Source organism: Brachycentrus maculatus, unplaced genomic scaffold (assembly GCF_059751285.1).
Source record: "Brachycentrus maculatus isolate JH-2025_06_01 unplaced genomic scaffold, ASM5975128v1 h1tg000393l, whole genome shotgun sequence".
In the NCBI taxonomy this organism is placed as follows: domain Eukaryota; kingdom Metazoa; phylum Arthropoda; class Insecta; order Trichoptera; family Brachycentridae; genus Brachycentrus; species Brachycentrus maculatus.
Window position 1 is genome coordinate 397,569 of NW_028281142.1, and position 22,112 is coordinate 419,680.

Genomic DNA, 22,112 nt, shown 5'->3' on the forward strand with positions numbered 1-22,112 from the left:
TACTGAATACGCTTAATTGAATTGAAGGCGAGGTAGTGTTAATGCCGGCAGATACAGTCGAATTACGGGGTTGTTTGTATTCCATTGGAGCGTGTAACCAACATGTTGACATTCCAAGATGCGGGAGCCAAATAACCTGTGTCGTGCGAACTGTTAATTAAGAATTTTCACCGAAGGGTACCTACCGCCAGTGCCCTTGCTAGCCCATGCCACCGGCGCGAAATAGGTTAAACTTCCACTTTAGATAGGCGGTTTCAGCTAAACTAACTCGTGCAAATAACTCGTCGTAGATAACTGAGGTAGTCTCTCCTATTAGCGACGCAATTTGAATGATTTTATTTTTTTATTTTTGACATCTCATCAAAGATGAAGAAGAATATGGATGTCTGGGCATTTACGGGGCTGACGACACTCAAAATGTTGTTGTTTTTTTATTGTTTGAAAAAGCTGCACGAGGAAAATTTAATCGCTATTTCAAGTACGTAAACGCCATCTTTGGAGTAGCATTTGTAAAAGATTGCTTTTTCAAAATGTATATCTAGCTGTAAAAAACGAGTTAGATACACGTTTTGACATATTTTTTTTTACTTTTTTGACATTTAACATTGATGAAGAAAAATATGGAGGTCTGGGTATTTACAGATATGAACTTCATAGGCTGGTAACTTATCACTTTACGCACTGCAACATTCACCATTATAGCCATGATTACAACCACCCTATTCAATTTTTTTTTGTATTACAAGATATATGATTCATCTTATGACACAGCGCATATGAGTTCACAACAGCCATCTATGTCTACTTGAGAAAGCTTTTTATTTACCAGAGACCATTTTATTTGTATGCTAGATCCAAACCTCGGATTATTTTTACATACCTACTAGGAAACGCCTGAAAGGATGATATAATTTTTTATGTAGCTTATTATTTGACCAGTTTTTATTCACAACGTTTTGAGTGTAGAATGGTTAATTTTTCACTTGTGTTAAGTAATCACTTAACCAACCTATGACAGGTCAATTTAATTTCAATAACAATAATAATAAAACCCTTATCCGCACCCCAATGGTGCATAGGGCACTGCGTCATATAAACGCAGTGTTATCTTGATCGTTTTCATATGAAGGAAAGGTGATCAGCCCTCCGCTTCAGGTACCAGTCCAGGGTAGTATTGAATAAATATTAAAGTAAAAAAATCACTTATATTTATTTTACTCCCCCTGGGAATCGAACCCGGGACCTCTAGAACGGTAGCCGAGCGTGCTGACCATTACACTACGGAGGCGGACAATTTCAATATATAACCCAAATATTTTAAGGTTAACATAGTTTTAAACAAAAATTTTCATGAACATTGTACTGGAAATAAGGATAAAATAAGACTGCCGTTTTAAAACAAAAAACCGAGTCACAAAATTGTTTAATGTATAATATAAAGGTTTGAGAATGTATGATGAGATGCCTGAATGTATGAAGAATGAAAAGAGTGTGAAATAATTTAAAAATAAATGTTTTGTTTTCTGTAAGAATATGTAAATATATATATGATGTAAATTAAGCGTAAATAATAGTTTATATTAAATGTAATATAAGCTAACTAAAGAAATATTTTTGTTGACCTTAGTGGCCTATTATTAAGAATAGAGTATTGTAAAGTGGACTCGAACCTAGAACTCTGAGTGCGTGACTATTGCAACCCAACATTCTGTTAATGCTTTGAAAAAGCATTATAAAAAATACGCTATAATCATCCCTCCATACCGATTTTCATGTAATTGTCTGAAATTAAAAGTGTATTGCGGTAATAGGTTACATTACCTTAATTTAGTTTTATCTGCGCACTCAAATAAGTATTTCTAAGCACGAAGCCTAAATATTTAAGGAATTAGAAGAAACAGCTGAAAAATACGACGAGTATTACCAACTATTGTAAATAATAGTAACGCTTCTATAGCACGACCTCACAATGCTTCCCTAATTCTTATTTTTCTGTTCAAATAAAATAAAATAAATTTATTGAATGTTTTCCGCAAATACTTTGTGACACATTTTAAAAACTATAAAATTAAATAACTTAGTTTTAACCACTTTTTTATAAAAACAATTTAACCTATCGGTTTCGACAAGAGCCTTGTCATCATAAGGGTTTATTTTAATTCAAAAACATTAAAATACTCTCACCAAAAACTTCCAAACACTCCGTAAAAATCCTAAAATTTAGGAATAAATTATAAATAAATTATAAAACATTTTTTTTTTAATTATTGTCCGCCTCCGTAGTGTAATGGTCAGCACGCTCGGCTACCGTTCTGGAGGTCCCGGGTTCGATTCTCAAGGGGGGTAAAAATAAAATATAAGTGATTTTTTCACTGTAATATTTATTCAATATTACCATGGACTGGTACCTGAAGCGGAGGGCTGATCACCTTTCCTTCATGTGTAAAACAATCATGATAACACTGCGTTTATAAGACACAGTGCCCTATGCACCATTGGGGTGCGGATAAGGGTTTTATTTTATTATTTTATTATATTTGAAGCACTAACTTTGTGATTTTCCATTTTAGAATTAAAATCACTATAAATATTTTATTATAACTTAATTATAATGTGTACCGGTTCGAAGCTAACTGCTTCTTTATCAAGACTGATTAATACTAAAACACTGTCTACTTAACAAAATTAAAAATATTTTGACGGTTATGCAAAGGAGCTTGGGTAGATCGCAAGTGGCTTTATTTTTTTTTGATTGGCACCCGTAGACATTATATTTAAGTTATAAAATATTTATGTTGATTTTAAAATAAATTTACATTTTAATTATAAAATAAATTTATACAAGAATTAATATAAACATTAAAAACTAACATACAAGCGTATACATTAAAAACGTAAATTATGAATAACATTTTGAGTGCGTCCAAATACTTCACAAATCTGAATTATCTCTAATAAAAGGAGTTATTTTTCACATTATTTTGTGATATCTCAGTATAAATGAAAAATAATGTGGAAGTCTAGGCATTAACGGGGCTCACGACCGCTGGTTTAAGTAATCACTTTACACACGTGTAACATTCACCAATTCTGTCCATGATTGACAACCTTCTTCTTCTTCTTTATTTAGGCCTTGTGGCCTGTTTTTTAATAGGGATTAGCCTCCTGTGATGTCGATCTTTTTGGTGTTCTGTCCGGGACTCGTCTACCTTGAGGTTGGTCGTACAGTGCAATGTAGGGGCGTCTGTATGGTTCCATTCTCCTCACACACACATACTTTATATATATATATATATATATATATATATATATATATATATATATATATATATATATATATATATATATATATATATATATATATATATATATATATATATATATATATATATATATATATATATATATATATATATATATATATATATATATATATATATATATATATTATTCTATATATAAGGCGAGCGTGCCTTTGCTGTTGCAGGACCGACGGCGTGGAATGCTCTTCCACCAATGGTTAGAAATAGTGAGAGTGAGATGATCTTTAGAAAAAGACTAAAAACACATTTGTTTGCTAAATCATTTCCACCATAATATTTTCCCCAATTCATTCACAGTGAAGCGCCCTTGAGGTATTTTTTTACGAAAATGGCGCTATATAAGTTATCCAATTTTATTATTATTATTATTATATATTAACTTGAATAATTCATACCTCCGCAAAGTTCACTAATACAAAAGTCGGAACTCGTTATACGAAAATAGCAGGGAAAATAAAATAGGATTTTTACTCTTACGATCCTAATCTGAAGGTGTTAGTCAATCGCAAAAGATAGATGATATCTTCCCTCCTATTGTGAGCAGTTGGAAAGTAATTCACAGCTCATCAAATACTAAGCACACACAGAATTACTTACGGAAACACACGAATCGTACACATTCAAAAACACCAATCTCCTAAATAAATCTAAAACTTGAAGTTTCAAAAGTCTGATCAAAGAAAAATAATTATTCATTTTCACAATGTGGATACATAATATTTTAGCATCTTGAAAGAAGCATGCTGTCCGCCATGAGCAATGTTTCGTATTGGGTGTATTGCTGTTACACTCAAATGATAAAAAGAGGGTAGACTTTAGACATTGCTTAAAAATCTTATTTTTCAATGAAAAAATTATGTTTTAAGAAAAAATCAATTATGTAAAATATTACCTGGATTAAGAGAAAATTGAATTTAATTTAATCTGGGCCTTAATAAAGGTACTCTTATTTATTGTAACTGCAGACAGTTAGTAGAATTCTATTTCTAAATTAAAAACGGTTATTAGACTGAATTCTTTTGCTTTTATTTACATATCGTAGTCATACAGGAGAAAGTGACCAAGTGCATTTTTACAGAAACGTGATTATTGACTATTTGATATCTTACTAGATTAATATTGCCCTGAAAAATCCTTACTAGCTTAAACTTGGAAGTATAATATATTGACTTGATAAAAATGACTATTTTTAAATGTTTATTTTCTTGCCAAGCAAAAGCGACTTAAATGGCCTTCCTGAACATTTTACGTTTTGTTAGTTGGTCACTTTCTCCTGTATGACTTCGATATATGTATATGATAATATGTGACGCGTTTCATCTTATCATGACATTATTAAACTCGTCTTATTAATACATTTACATTTCGTCGTATTTGGACATTATCATATTTTATTTATTGTTTCGGCATTAACTTTGTGGTAAGACATGTTACAATGATTAAAGAAAACACTTGTTTTTTACCACTTGAGTTTTATTATAGACTACATGTTTCAGAAGTTAAACATCCATCATTCAGGTCTGTATAATAACTAAAATATAAAATATAAAATTGTTCTATAAATAAGGAGAGGGGAAAGTAAGGGGAAGGGGTTAGTCAAGGGGCGGAGTTTGAAAACAAAGGAAAAATGGAAAGCAAAATGAATTATCTTGAAAATTTAGAAATCCAAAAAAACCTCAATTCTAATAATTTATTAAATAATATATTGTTTCAAAATTCTTCACCGTTGCTTTCCATTTTTCCTTTGTTTTAAAACTCCGCCCCTTGACTAACCCCTTCCCCTTACTTTCCCCTCTCCTTACCCAACAAAGATACTGTTTCCCAAAAATATCAATTTAAATTTTCATTTAACTTTGCCTGAAAACTTAATACGATGCCATAACTAAAAACAGTTAAATAGAAATTTAATATATTGGTTATAATTTTACTTTATGTTTGTTATTATGTTTGAAATTAATATCTCGTTTTGAGATGGCTACAAAACGATAATTTTGCAATTAGCTGCCTTTGATTTTACGCGTTCCGCTCGCGCGGCGCACGGTGATCAATTTTGACTTTTTAACTGGGACTTTGAATTTTTGAACTGTACGATTAAAAAAATGATCAGATAATAAAAGCAGATTGTTATTTCGATATCAGTGGTGACTTTCTATCAATATTTTTGTTTTACCCCACCTGAAAAAAATCAGCTAATTCGCTGCAAATATTGGAAATTAAGAGGAAATTATATTTTTGTTGACAAAGTATTACAAAATTAAAAAAATGAAAGACAAATATTGATGATTGAAATAATCATAATATTGATAAGCCAATTCAAGTCAATATCTATACCAGTTTTTTAAAAGATGTTGCTTTACATACGCCTCGAATTATTTATAATTACTTAAAAGTTTCTGGCGTGTGACTTCTTGCCGGCTCTCTGAAAAACAATGCTATTTTCGATATATATATATATATATATATATATATATATATATATATATATATATATATATATATATATATATATATATATATATATATATATATATATATATATATATATATATATATATATATATATATATATATATATATATATATATATATATATATATATATATATATATATAATAAAAGTTAATGTTACTTCATAATTTAAAAAAATAATAAATAAAAAATTAAAAAATACATAAATATAGTTTTTTTTAAATAAAAATTTCAAATGTGATTTGTGAATATCTTGATTTTTTTTTCATGACCATGAAATTTTTACTAGTTCCCAGTTAATATTCTCACATTGGTCGCCGTGCGGCGGCACAGTAGGGTTGTTTCCAGATTTTAAAACAACAAACGTTAAGCGTAATGACTAAATAATCCAGGCCCTGCGGAGTGATAACTCATGTAAGCATAATAAGAAAACTGCGCATTTCAGGCGATAATTTTAATATTTCAGACTTGGCAGAACGTTACGTTCGGGGCTATAAAACTGTGGGTTAATAGCCGACATTACGAGCTGTGTACGTATTAAAACTTCTCAACAAATTTTAAAGACATGGAGACCATTAATGGTAATTTCTCATTCTGACATCTCGACCTAGATGAAGAATAATATAATATATTATTTATTGATTCGGCATTAACTTTGTGGAATCACACGTTGATTTTTTTTTTAAACACTTAATCAATTTTATTACGTATATATACGACTAGTTTCGAAAACTTACAGATGTTTTTATCTTCTATTAAAAATTAAACAAACGGAAAAAATATATATTTAGGGGTATATATACATAGGTTAATAAATATAGGGAAGGGGGGGGGGTTAAGGAACAAGATTTTTTCTAAAAGGAAACATTGATAAAATGGTGACGTATTTTGAAACGGTAAATTATTAATTAACGTTTTATCTGAATTTAAATATATTTTTTGTTCGTTAGTTTTAATTTTTAATATGTAAAATAATTTCAGAAGATGAAAACATCTGTAAGTTTTCGAAACTAGTCGTATATATAAATAAAACTTATCAAGTGGTATATTCGAGAGTTTAATTTTAAAAAAATAAGAATAATATACTTAGTTGTTTTTTCACAGATGAAGAAGAATATGTAAGTCTGGGCATTTACGAAGCTTACGACCATCATAGGCTGGATTAAGTGATCGCTTTACACACGTTCACAAATTCTATTCATGATTGACAACCACACAACGCACATTTTTGCATTTTTGAAGCATTTTGCTTGAATTTACTAAATTTCACTAGAGATATCTATGGTGAGATGAAAGAAGCTTTTTATTGAGCAGAAACTCTTTTATTAGTATGTGAGGTCCGAATCGTGGATTATAATCACATACATGAAAAACGTTAGAAAATATCAGTGTGTGTGTGTGTGTGTGTGTGTGTGTGTATGTGTGTGTGATGTTGATTCTAGTAGAGACATACATACAATGCAGAGAAGCATTGTTTTTAAAGATATATATATATATATATATATATATATATATATATATATATATATATATATATATATATATATATATATATATATATATATATATATATACAGAATTTGAATAAATAAACACTACCCTCAGTGGGAAGGGTGCGAGGTGTTTAAATAATAACACCGTTAACCCTAGATGAGTTGACGCGGTAGCGCTATGCAGGGCCGGGGGCGGGGGCGGGAGCGCTGACATACCAGCGTCGGTGATTGAAAGCTTTAAACAAATTACATAACTTTCATGTTACATTTTTCATATTTCACGGCTAGAGAGGTTGCCAACCATTCAAAAATGTTTTTTTTTTTATTAGTAAAAATAATAAATGTATAATAATTAACAACTATAATATAATTTTTTTCTACATGAATTTTATTTGAACATCATCTGGGTTTTGTCGTAACCGAGATCACTAGACTGGTCCATTATTACACCGATGATGATGTCGGTTACAACGGAACCCGGTTTCTGGTCGAATAAAATTCATGTGGAAAAAACTACATACTTAGTTGTTATTTTATTCTATAAAATGCAGTTCCGCCAAGAAATGTCAGTACAAAACATGTATCCATTAAAAAATGTTATAAATATGCTGAAATTATTTTTAAAAAAAAACAGGTATTTGTAGCTTCTTCTTTTAATGTATAACTCACATAATTATATACTTATCGTAAACTTTTTTCTTTTTCACTTTTTTGGTTTTTAGTAAAAATAAAGTATTGTTAATTTATATTGGCACTTTTTATCTATTTACTCGTACATTTTTTCACATGTATTGAATTCATTCCAGTACCCTTCGTTTTAACCTGAAATAATATATATACCCACATGTAGGCCGTGCCTTTGCGGGATCTTTTTTTGTATTAATGTAATATAATACATGTGTCCTTGTAATTAAATTATATTGTGATATGCTAAAATTCTCAGACTTCCATATTCTTCTTCATCTATGTTGGAATTTTAAAAAAAAATCATATTTGAACACACTCAAGTTGTTGTTAAATATAAATTAGTATTATTTCTTTTAAATTTTCATTCATTTTCAATTTTAAACCTATTTAGCGATTTTAAAACAAAGTTACATTTTAATTATAAAATGGAAAAATCACAAAGTTAGTGCTTCAAATATAAATTAGAATTAAATTATCATATTTTTCCAAATTCTATAATGCTGGTTCATTTTTCAAGCGTGTAACATTCACCATTCCGCCCATGATTGACGACCACACTATAAAAATTTTTTGAACTCCTGCATATATCATTAATCTCATAACGCTTTATGTGTCAGTTATATAGTTCACTAGAGCCATCTATGGTTGGTTTGAGAAAGTTTTATTGAGCAGACACCCTTTTATTAAGACGTATGCATGATCCAAACCTGATTGGTTTCACTATCTTTATTATTCTACCTGCAGACAACCCTCTAAAATATAGGCTTTTTTAATGAATTAATATTATTTCCAACGGTAGTCGACTCCTGACGACGTGCGTGTTGGAATTTCACAAAATTCCCCCTCTTGGAGTATTTCCACCCTCCCTACCTGACTTTCCAGTCACGCCATCGGTAACTCACCCCTGAAATCAGCGTCAGAATGAATACCTTCACGCGTTTAATATTGTATCATACTTTGTGTCGAGCCCTAACTAACGAGTCTATCACTCAAGTGCGTTTTGATCATTATCTTCTCGTATCGCCGTTTAAGTTTTTATTTTAAATGGAGTTCCGTTTATTATATTTTGACATTAGTTTATTTATTTATTTAATAGAGTAAGATTTTTAAGTACAACATTATACAATTTCTAGACATTTATACATATCGCTCACTCCTTTCAAGAACGCCATAAATCAAAAATCGTCAATTTTCAGTTGTGCATGTTTTCGGACTGCCCAGAAAATGTACTACATATATCCCAGCAAAAGAGACATATTTTTAACTTAATATTTACCCGCTACAGGGCAGTAAATGTTGTTTTTGCATTTTGAAGAAAAGGTATGGTTTAATGATTTTTTTTTAAATATACTAAATATTGTTCAAATGGAGAAAAAACCTTCAAGTTTTACCTAAAAAGATCTGTTGCACAGTAAAAAGTTCAATAAGTTGCTTGATATTTCTTTTTAATACATTGTATTATATTTTTAAACTTTAAAAACGATCTCCTGAAAAATCTAGTTTTTTTTATTTATGACGTTCTTGAAAGGAGTGAGCGATATGGCAAACTTATAGTTTTGGATTCACTGTGCCTCTCCAAAAAAGAGACTGAGCTCTTGTGCTTGGAGAGGGACTTACACTCAAGGTATAATGTTTTATATAATTAATGGTATAATAGTTTTTTTTGTTTATTTTTTTCAAGATTTATATGTAATGGGCATTAATTTTTTACTTAAGAATTTTTGTATCTTCTATTTTTTAAATTTCTTTAGGGAGTTTATCGAAATATTTAATTCCCAAATATTTGACATCTCAATATACATGAAGAAGAAGGTCTAATGACCTGTCATAGGCTGGTTAAGTGATGTGTTTACACAAGTATAGCATTCACCATTCTACCCTTAACACCAACCACAACTACACTACTTTCAGTGGTGTGGTTGGTGGTGCTCGACAACCACGCTACTCAAATTTTGGAACCCATACATATATCATCAATCTCTTGATACATCACGATTAAGTTCGCTGGAGCCATCTGTGGGTGGACTGAGGAAGTTTTTATTTAGATGTTTGCAAGGTTCGAACCTATGACAGTATGTAAGCCCTGTAAATACCCAGAATTCCATACTCTTCTTCATCAACCAAACTCCTAACTGGATAAGCCCAGATTTGTGAACAATTATATATTTTTGTCCGCCTCCGCAGTTTAATGGTCAGCACGCTCGGCTACCGTTCTGGAGGTCCCGGGTTCGATTCTCAAGGGGGGTAAAATAAATATAAGTGATTTTTTCACTGTAATATTTATTCAATATTACCATGGACTGGTGCCTGAAGCGGAGGGCTGATCACCTTTCCTTCATGTGTAAACGATCAAGATAACACTGCGTTTATATGACACAGTGCCCTATGCACCATTGGGGTGCGGATAAGGGTTTTATTATTATTATTATTATTAAAAATGTTGTTGCATTTATTATCGACCTAACTTTTTATAAGATATGTAGATTAAATAGTGGATTTTCATTTCTTGAAGCCAATATCATGTTTTATCTTAATATGTGTGGGGAACAGGGGAGATAATCTAGTGTGGGCCAGTCAGGAACTTCTCAGCATTTGCTCATTACTGGGAGGAAACCACGTTGCACTCCTCAGGAGAAGCCGGACTGTTGACTGTCGTCAGCAGGCCTTCCGTTCCACTAGAAGAGGGTTCGGCATTTTGTGTCCTAGCTTGGTGTATGGTACTAATTACATTAATTACGTACATTGTTGTGGCTGTAAAAATCCCAAATAAAAAAATCAAACTCCTGTAATTGGAGATAATCCTGATTTTGTGAACAAGTATTTGGACACACTCAATGTTGCATATAACAATAGCACGGAGCCCAGACGGTTTCGTATAATTCGTTAAATACTTTAACCTAATAACCTTTGGAACTCTCTGACCTCGTCATTCGTTCGCCTGCAATTTGCACAAAAGCTAACTGCAGTCATAAAATTGTCAGTTTCCGCTCTAAATCATATTAACTTACGTATTCATGACGAGTTTAGCCGTCCAATTTGCTCGGTCGGCAGTAAAACGTGCTTCGGGGAGGGGGCGGGTTGCCGACTGCAGTGTGCATGGCTACAATGTACGTCATTACCAAATAATGCACTTATATATCTACGTAAATGTCGCACCCATACAAAAATCATCATTCATTTACAGTAAGTCCTGCACTTTTTAAAATTTCATGTAGGTCGAAAAAAATTATTTGTAATTTTTTTGATTTTTTTCTTTTCTTTCAACTACGTCATATATCAAAAATCGTCAATTTTCAGTTGTGCCTGTTTTCTAAATGCCCAGAAAATGTACTATATCCCAGCAAAAGCGGCATATTTTTTAACTTAATATTTACCCGCTACAGGGCAGAAAGTTTTGTCTTTGCATTTTGAAGAAAAGGTATTATTTAATTATTTTTTTAAATATACTTACTAAATATTTTTCAAATGGAGAAAAAACATTCAGGTTTAACCTTAAAAGATCTGTTGCACAGTAAAAAGTTCAATAAGTTGCTTGATATTTATTTTTAATACATTTTATTGTATTTTTCTTTAAAAAACGATCTCCTGAATATCAAGTTTTTTTATATATGACGTTGTTGAAAGGAGTAAGCGATATATGGTGTGTAATAATATGCACTAGTTTCAAAGGATGTAGTTAGGCTTACCATACGTCCCGGTTTGACCGGGATTATCCCGGTTTCAGACATGGGTCCCGGGCAATATATTTGTTTTTTTCCCTACATCTCCCGTTTTGGAGCTTCATAATTATGGAAAGCCTAGATATAGTACATATCGAAGTCACACAGTAGAATGTGACCAAGTGCATTTTTTACAAAAAACGTGATCATTGACTATTTGATATCTCACTAGCTTAACCTCTAAGCTGCTCGATTTCTAGTGTCAAACTTTCCGTCCCGTGCTGGATTGTTTTCCATTACAATATTTTTGACAAAAAATAAATCATATTTTTGCCCATTTTTTGTAGTGAAACTTTCGGAAATCGATCATAGATGTTCACAGTACACAATTCACTTTACTTATTATGTTTTATAGTGTATTTACACAAAAATATTAACATTTAAGGACTCGCGGCCGAAAATTTGGCGGGTGTATAGAAGACGCGGCTGTCGTATAGTCCATTCGTTGGGTGCGCGCAGTTTTTTTTAAATGCGTTATATTAAAAAATAAATGTAAATTAAAATGAAATTTAGAAAAATATTTTAAATTAAAGTTTATATAAAAAAACGGACGTGATCAATATTTCGAAATTGTGTGAAAATCTTCAAAGCAGGGATTAGAACAAAAATGCATTTTGCATGTGGGACATAAAAATTATGTGACTATTCCTTTTTTCGCGTATTGGTTATGGTCGCTTTCACCATTTTTGTTTTCAGAATCGTTGTTTCTTATAAAAAACATGATATTTTCTTCATTGTCATATAAATTTTAACTAGGAAGAGATATATTTATGACGATAAAAGTTATAATAAAAAAATGCTTCCAGTATTCGAAGCATCGCACGATAATAAACAAAAAAAAATAGTACAAAAATATTACAAAACACCGTGTGACACAATCACTTGTTTGTTAATTATAATACCCTTCTCGTTCCACACAGTTAATAAATAAAATAATTATGAAAAAAATTAATGATAATTAAGATCGCCTAAACTGATTGAACAGACTATACGATACTGAGACCACGCGCCGAGCACGAGCCGACCGGAAGTATTCACGATAAAGTTGACACAAAATTAAAATAATTTTGATATTTTATGACACTAAATCAAAGAGGACTAATTCATCTATGCCTCAAACCAAATTTAAGTGCAAAAAATTATCCATAGGTGTTGATAGAAGTACGTAAAGTTGAAAAACGACTATGCATGCGATCCGCAGTCAACGGTACCTCTATAAAAACGACAATAGATGCGATCCGCAGCTTACGGGTTAATAATGCTCTGAAAAAATCCCAAAGCGATTTTAAACTTGGAAGTATAATATATTGACTAGTTAAAAGTTACTAACTGCATTGATATTTATTTCCTTGCCAAGCAAAAGTGACTTAAATGGCCCTCCTGAACATTTTACGTTTTGTTAGTTGGTTACTTTCTCCTGTACGACTACGATATGTAAAAACTGAATAGATCAATATGCATATATTTAATAAAACATTATTATTTTTGGAAGTTATCATTTATTCAGAAACGTACACAATTATTTATGTGCAAATATTGAGTTACATTTTAGTACAAACTATGTCCTTTGTATGTACCTGAGAGAGAGGGAATGCTAGTGCCGTTTCTCTCTTTCTCATCCCATCTTTAAAAAAGGTTTTATTTTAACAAACGACTTGAGAAAAACTTTTTTTTAAATTGTGTTAGTACGAATTCACGTAAGTCGAAATCACGTTAGTAGAGGACTTAATGTATAGGGCAGCGCAAAATTGATCATCCTATCGGAAGATGTTATAGTTTTTACAAATGGCGTCGTACGTCGAAAATTTGGTCGTGGTTTTACAAACCTGTATTTAAAATTTTCCTCCACTGTAAAGCGTGTCATTGTCGATCGCCGTACTCATATAAAACTCTACTCGACATTGAATTTTCACCATCCCCTATATTGTAGCGTCTTTATGACACACAGTGCCGGATCTAATCCGGCACTGAGTTTTCTCAGGTTTTACTCAAAAAGATCTGTTGCACAGGAAAAAGTTAAAAATCGGCGTGATATTTATTTTTAATACATTTCATTATATGTTTAAACTTTAAAAACGATCATACAATGATTACAGAAAACACTTCGTTTTTTACCACTTGAGTTTTATTATAGACTACATGTTTCAGAAGTTGAACTTCCATCATTCAGGTCTGTATAATAACTTAAATATAAAATATAAAATTGTTCTATAAATAAGGAGAGGGGAAAGTAAGGGGAAGGGGTTAGTCAAGGGACGGAGTTTGAAAACAAAGGAAAAATGGAAAGCAATTGTGAAGAATTTTGAAACAATATATTATTTAATAAATTATTATTAGAATTCAGGTTTTTTTGGATATCTAAATTTTCAAGATAATTCATAATTTGGCCTTTATATGGAACAAGGTGTAATAATTTTAATTTAATTTAAAAACGATCTCCTGAAAAATCAAGATTTTTGATTTTTGACGTTGTTGAAAGGAGTTATGAAACTGGTGTGGTTCGGTACCTCCAACACGGTTAAAAACCACTTATGTATATTGAGATTTTTTTTTAAAATACATTGATTACAACATGTTGTAAATAAATTATCTGGTCAAATTATAAGCTTAATAATAAAAATGATAATTGTATTATCTGGCGTTTTTCATGTGTGTGATTATAATCCAGGATTCGGATCTCACATACTAATATAAGAGTTTCTGCTTAGTAAAAAGCTTCTTTACATCTCACCAATAGATGTCTCTAGTGAAGTTCTAGTGATTCAAGAACAAGGTTTCTAAATTGGTTCATATTTTTTTCATTCATTTAATTTATTTACATTTTTATTTATAACATAATACATTTGAATCATTTATACATATGGAGAACTTTTATAATTCGATTCGCTGTGCCTCTCCATAAAAGAGTCTGTGCTCTTGTGCTTGGAAAGGGACTTACACTCGTGGTTTAATGTTATATAATAAAAGATATAATAGTTTTTTTTTGTATTTTTTTTTAGATTTAAATGTATAGAGCTTTAATTTTTTTCTTAAGAATTTTTATATCAACTATGGTTATATAATATATATATATATATATATATATATATATATATATATATATATATATATATATATATATATATATATATATATATATATATATATATATATATATATATATATATATATATATATATATATATATATATATATATATATATATATATATATATATATATATATATATATATATATATATATATATATATATATATATATATATATATATATATATATATATATATATATATATATATATATATATATATATATATATATATATATATATATATATATATATATATATATATATATATATATATATATATATATATATATATATATATATATATATATATATATATATATATATATATATATATATATATATATATATATATATATATATATATATATATATATATATATATATATATATATATATATATATATATATATATATATATATATATATATATATATATATATATATATATATATATATATATATATATATATATATATATATATATATATATATATATATATATATATATATATATATATATATATATATATATATATATATATATATATATATATATATATATATATATATATATATATATATATATATATATATATATATATATATATATATATATATATATATATATATATATAGGACTTCCATGAATTTGAGTAGTGTGGTTGTCAATAATGGGTAGAATTGGCGAATGTTACACGTGTGTAAAGTGATCACTTAAGTCAGCCCCGTAAATGCCCAGACTTCCATATTCTTCTTCGTCTTTGATGAGATGTCAATAAATAAAATACATATATTAATTATCTTGTACGTAAATCCAGCACTGGCTGCACAAACGGTATTATCGCAAGACCACCGTATTACCTGAGGTAGATTTCTGTAGTTTCACTCGAAGTATCGCACGGAAAACGTGAATTTTTCACTTCCATTATTTATAACGCTCCAATTTCTCGGCCGGGTTAGGGCGGATAATAGCTATCATTTCGAATTACGTTTATAAAAAAGACCGCTTTCGTTTTCTCCCTGAAATGTTTCGACTTGGAAGTTTTGTTCGACATTACCATTGTTAGTGCAAAGTTACTTTACTTATATAATTTATATTTGAAGCACTAACTTTGTGATTCTCCGTTTTATAATAAAAATGTAACTCGTTTTAAAATAACTACAAATATATTATTATAACTTAATTATAATGTCTACCGGTTTCGAAGCTAACCGCTTCTTTATCAAGACTGATTAATACTAGATTATTACTAGTATTAATCAATCTTGATAAAGAAGCGGTTTACTTCGAAACCGGTAGTTATTATAATTAAGTTATAATAAAATATTTATACTGATTTTAAAACATAGTTACATTTTAATTATTCTTTACTTATTTACCTTAGGTACTTAAATAAAGTCGCTGTCCGCATCCGTAGTGTGATGGTCAGCACAATCGGCTACCGTTCTAGAGGTCCCGTGTTCAATTCCCATGGGGAGGGGGTCAAATAAATAATAAAAGTATTTTTTTTCACTCTAATACATATTCAATATTACCCTGGACTGGTACCTGAATCGGAGGGCTTATCACCTTTCCTTCATGTGTTAACGATCAAGATAACATTGCGATGCAGTGCCCTATGCACCATTGGGGTGTGGATAAGGGTTTGAAAAAAATAAAGTTACGAATATTTAGTTTTTTCCACTTTTAATTTATTTGACCTTTAACCGGGTTTCGTAGTTACCGACACCTTCAGACTGGTGGGACGCTAGACTTAATTCTACCGTATATACACAATAAGGCAGGGGTTAAAAACCATGGGCTTATTTAATTTTTCTGTCAACACACTTAGGTTACTTAGATCCTATAAATTATGCATTTACTCTGGCAACTAAAAAAAATATCATATCAACCAATCCAAAATTTAAACTTAGCTTCACATACCGCTCACTCCTTTCAAGAACGTCATAAATCAAAAATCGTCAATTTTCAGTTATGCATGTTTTCGGAACGCCCAGTAAATATACTATTTCCCAGCAAAAGAGGCATATTTTTAACTTAATATTTACCCGCTACAGGGCAGAAAATATTGTTTTTGCATTTTGAAGAAAAGGTGTTGTTTAATTATTTTTTTAAATGTATAAAGTATTTTTCAAATGGAGAAAAAACCTTCAGGTTTTACCTAAAAAGATGTGTTGCACAGTAAAAAGTTCAATAAGTGGCTTGATATTTGTTTTTAACACATTGTGTTATATTTTTAAACTTTAAAAACGTTCTCCTGAAGAATCAAGTTTTTTTATTTATGACGTTCTTGAAAGGAGTGAGCGATACGGTATTTGAAAATAATACGGAATGCATCGAAACAAGTGTCACAGTAGACATTAAGAAATAGTGATATTTACCAAGTAAAATTTAAATTAAAATGGAAAGATATTAATTACCACAAAGTGACTGCCACACCATTTAACGAAACAATTGATTTTCGTCCAGGTGACCCCAATTTCTTCACAAAACAAAAAACTAACGACAAAAAACAGTTGCAAAAAGTGTAATTTATTTTTATTTCCTCCAATACCAGACTTCTCCCCCCCTAAAAGCCCCCCTCGAAGCCTCGCAAAAACAATGAGAATAACAGAAATCGCCAGTTATATTTTTGGGTCGCGCGTGCGACCATTCCACACTGACCCTCAGAGGCGTGCATTCTATATAGGCAGAAAAGCACGGCTGTCCAAACTCAAAACACAGTAAGGGACATTTTTTGTAGTACGTTTTTTTGCATTTTTGGACAAACTAGATTCTACTTAGTCCAAAAATGCAAAAAAAAAACGCACCACAAAAAATGTTCCTTACTGTGTTTTAAGTTTGGACAGCCGAGCAGTGTGTACCCTGAAACACGACCAGTTACTTGTGAAAGTGATGCGTAATATAGTGTCGATGAATAATGGTTGAGTTGGAAATGAGATAATTGAGTATTTTCTGTAAATATCTTTGCACTGTTCCATGTCTGTCTGCTGTGCTGGTCGGGGTAATGGAGGCGTCTGTGTACCGGCCAACGTCGCGTCGGGTCATAATATAATCTAGCTGACAAACTTAACTAACTACCAATCTCTTTCACTGTCTTTCACTGGGGCACTTCTAGAAAATCTGGTGGTAGTTTTACAAACTTGTGTTATTTAGGCTGGCAGTGACAGGGATATTGAAAGCTTTCAAATGTAAATTCACGGTAAAATCGTGATACAATTTTGTTTCATATTTTCTATAAATTTCGTAACTTAGTCCATTAAAAAAATGCTTTGCAAGAGAAGGTCTGTCAGAAAGCCTAGATGCTTCTGTATCAGATCTTAGAATGCGGTGGGACAGCTTTCAATATCCTTACCCAACCCTACTGCTTGATTAAAAACTGTGTGCACGCCACTGCTGACCATGGTATTAAAAGTTCATACCCGGGGTAATAAAATGACTATGGTCTCCCGCATAAAGTCCAATAAAGCGGAGAGCATTTAGTTGACGTCATAAAGATTCCAAGTTCCCAAGTATTACTCCCCCGAAAGCATTAAATTATACAATATACTGCGAATTCGTACGCCTTACTGGAGCAGACCAAGAGCTTGATAGGCGAGAGTAGGAGGTAGGAACATGATAACCAAGTAAACGCTAAAATAGTAAATTTGTGATGAAAATGATTAATGAAAAAACTGAAAAAAACTGAAAAAACTGACTTACATCTTTAAAACAAAACGTAACATCCTAATTACAAAAGAATTAGTAAAAAAATAGTACGCTAAAGCGTAAATTACTGACATAAATGTCAGTCTGTTCCATAGTATAGTATTATTGGTTGGGGTGGTACGAGTAATGCATTATATAACTGATGATTGAGTGGTTATTTCGAAACCGGTAGTCGGGAAGTAAAGTTTTTAAGTTGTATTACACAAAGTGAACGAATAATGACAAGGAGAATATTATATTTCTACACCACAAAGTTTATAATGCACACAAAAAAACCACCTCCCAGCAAAGCATACAAATCACAATTATCACACTTTGTGGAAACGTACATGGAATCACAAGATCCAAAATACAGAAACACATCAAATAAAATCTAATACATACCTCTTTTGGTATTTTTTATCTCTGGTTATTCTTTCGTTTTCGATCTCCGGTAGCAAAAAATACGGTGTTTGAAAATGATGTGGAATGCATCGAAACACGTGTCACAATTGATATTTACTTAGTAAAACTCAAATTAAAAAACTAATTTATTTTTTCAGATCTGGTGTAAACGAAAGACGCTGGTCGCAAGATGGCGGCCGCGCGGAATGCCTGCCTTCTCCTGTTCCTCGCAGCGGGAGTCCTCTCCTCCCCTCGGGACAGGCGCCCCCGCCACCGGCCCGACCTCCAGGAGCCCTACCTGCTGCACCCCATAGAGACCGCTCAGGAGGCCTTCCACTCGAGAGAAGGCGCCCCCTTGTCACACTCTCCAGACAAACTTAGACACAACCTCCCCCAAGACCCTGAACCAGGCAAGAGAAACGAAAACGTCATCAGCAAACATGGACAAGAAGAACCCGAGACCCCTCAAAACCTGCATGACAAAGTCTATTTAGGACACGGTGACACGGTCAGATATAACCCAGAGCTAGACATCATCAACAAAGTAGGAGAAGAAGATGCCAGCGTCTCGTACGATAAAGAAACTCACAGCATCCAATCTAATATCGAACATCATACGAACATAGATGACGAGTATGAATCATCCGAAAAACCAGCGCCCAAAAGAAGACAATTTACAAGAAGAGAATCCCTTTCCAACCCGGATGAACAAGAACAGTACCGTTTCCCGATGGCAGATGAACCAGCTCCTCCGAAGCCGATCACGGAACAACCGGAGAGTAGAAAACCCGATCAAGACGAAATCGGCGAAGATCCGCTCGTGGTCCAGACGAAGAAAGGAAAGGTTCGAGGAATCACACTGACAGCGGCTTCTGGAAAAAAGGTGGACGCTTGGTTGGGTATTCCGTACGCTCAAAAACCTATCGGACCTTTGAGGTTCAGACATCCTCGACCTGTTGATAGATGGGGAGATGACATCATAAATGCTACGAGTCATCCTAACACTTGCACGCAAATCACGGACACAGTGTTTCCAGATTTTCCAGGAGCTACAATGTGGAATCCTAACACTCCCCTGTCTGAAGATTGCTTGTATGTGAATGTATACGCTCCTAAGCCTAGGCCTAAGAACGCAGCCGTGATGCTGTGGGTGTACGGAGGCGGATTTTATACCGGAACAACTACCTTAGATGTGTATGATCCAAAGATATTGGTGTCCGAAGAAAATGTGATCGTGGCGTCTATGCAGTACAGAGTTGCATCGCTCGGTTTCCTGTTCTTCGATACCCCAGACGTGCCGGGAAACGCGGGGATGTTCGACCAATTGATGGCTCTGCATTGGTTTAGAGACAATATTCACGCGTTTGGAGGAAATCCGAATAATATAACACTTTTCGGAGAATCTGCCGGAGCAGTTTCGGTATCTCTTCATTTATTGTCTCCTCTGTCGAGGAACTTGTTTTCTCAAGCAATCATGCAGTCGGGGTCTCCGACAGCTCCTTGGGCGATTATCTCTCGCGATGAGAGTCTCCTGAGAGGCTTGCGGCTGGCCGAGGCAGTCGGATGTCCTCACGACAGACACGACGTTTCAGCTGCCATCGAATGCCTCAGAACAAAAGACCCCCTGGAACTAGTGAACAATGAGTGGGGAACTTTGGGTATCTGCGAATTCCCGTTCGTGCCAATAATCGACGGCGCCTTCTTAGACGAGACGCCCTCCCGCTCGTTAGCTATGAAAAACTTTAAGAAAACCAACATTTTGATGGGATCGAACTCCGAAGAAGGTCATTACTTCATCATTTACTACTTGACTGATCTCTTCCGAATGCAGGAAAACGTGTACGTCAACAGGGAAGAGTTCTTGCAAGCTGTCAAGGAGCTGAATCCTTACGTGAACAATGTAGCCAGGCAGGCTATCGTGTTCGAATACACTGATTGGTTGAACCCGGACGATCCCATTAAGAACAGGGATGCTCTGGATAAGATGGTGGGAGACTACCAGTTCACTTGCAACGTGAATGAGTTCGCCAACCGCTACGCAGAGACTGGTAACAACGTGTACATGTATTACTACAAGCACCGCAGTGCGGTCAGCCCGTGGCCTTCCTGGGCGGGAGTCATACACGGGGACGAGATCAACTTTGTGTTCGGGGAGCCGCTGAATCCGGGGAAGAACTATGCTCCTCAAGAAGCGGAACTCAGCCGGAGGATAATGCGCTACTGGGCTAACTTTGCCAAGACTGGGTGAGTTTCAATCAAGTAATTGTTTTGATTTACAACATTTTGAGTGTGTCCAAATACTTGTTCACAAATCTGGATTATCTCCACTTATACATTTTTGACGTCTCAACATACATAGGATGAAGAAGAAGAATATGTTAATTTAATCCAAGATTACATGGACCTTACATGCAAATAAAAAGAGTCTTTGCTTAATAAAAGCTTTCCCTATTCCAACATAGATGTCTGTTGTGAACTCACATGTACTGTGTCACGAGTTTGATCAATATATCTAGGAGTCAATCAACAGTAGAATTGGTGAATGTTGCACATGTGTCAAGTGATCACTAAACCAAGCCTTTAACGGTCGTAAGCCCTGTAAATACCCAGACTTCCATATCATGTATGTCGTGTTCTTCATCTATGTCGAGATATCAATTGATTATATGTTGAAAAATAAAAGGACATGTCTTAAGCAATAGAAATCGGAAAAAAGTTATTTACTTTCACTTTGCGTATGGCGTTTGGCAGGAACTATAGAGTTCTATAGGCTAAAACATAAAAAGCTAAAACCAAACATATAAAAGACTAAAACTGATTAAAAAAAGGCTAAAACTAAACATATAAAAAGACTCACTAATCTAACGTCCGCCTCAGTAGTGTAATGGTCAGCACGCTCAGCTACCATACTGGAGGTCCCGGGTACGATTCCCAGGGGGGGTCAAATAAATATAAGTGATTTTTTTCACTCTTATATTTATTCAATATAACCTTGGACTGGTACCGGAAGCGGAGGGCTGATCACCTTTCCTTCATTTGTTAACGGTCAAAATAACACTGTGTTTATATTGTATAATGCAGTGCTCTATACACCATTGGGGTGTGGATAAGGGTTTGAAGAAGATGAAGTTACATTGTACGCGCTGTCCTATGCCGCCTAACATACGGTCCGCGTACAAATCTATGTGAAGTCATTAGATCTAACATTACATTTCAATCTAATATTACAGTACTGGA

At 32.7% G+C, this 22,112-nt stretch overlaps 1 protein-coding gene across 1 annotated transcript in view; it reads left to right on the plus strand.

Moving 5' to 3' along the window:
* LOC148303005 (acetylcholinesterase-like) overlaps window positions 1–22,112 on the plus strand; it is a 93,434-nt gene that overhangs the window by 69,824 nt on the left and 1,498 nt on the right. The window contains exon 4 of the mRNA XM_088270715.1: window positions 19,034–21,119. Coding sequence (XP_088126841.1) covers window positions 19,066–21,119 — 2,054 coding nt within the window. The 5' untranslated portion in view covers window positions 19,034–19,065. The remainder of the gene's footprint in view (window positions 1–19,033; window positions 21,120–22,112) is intronic.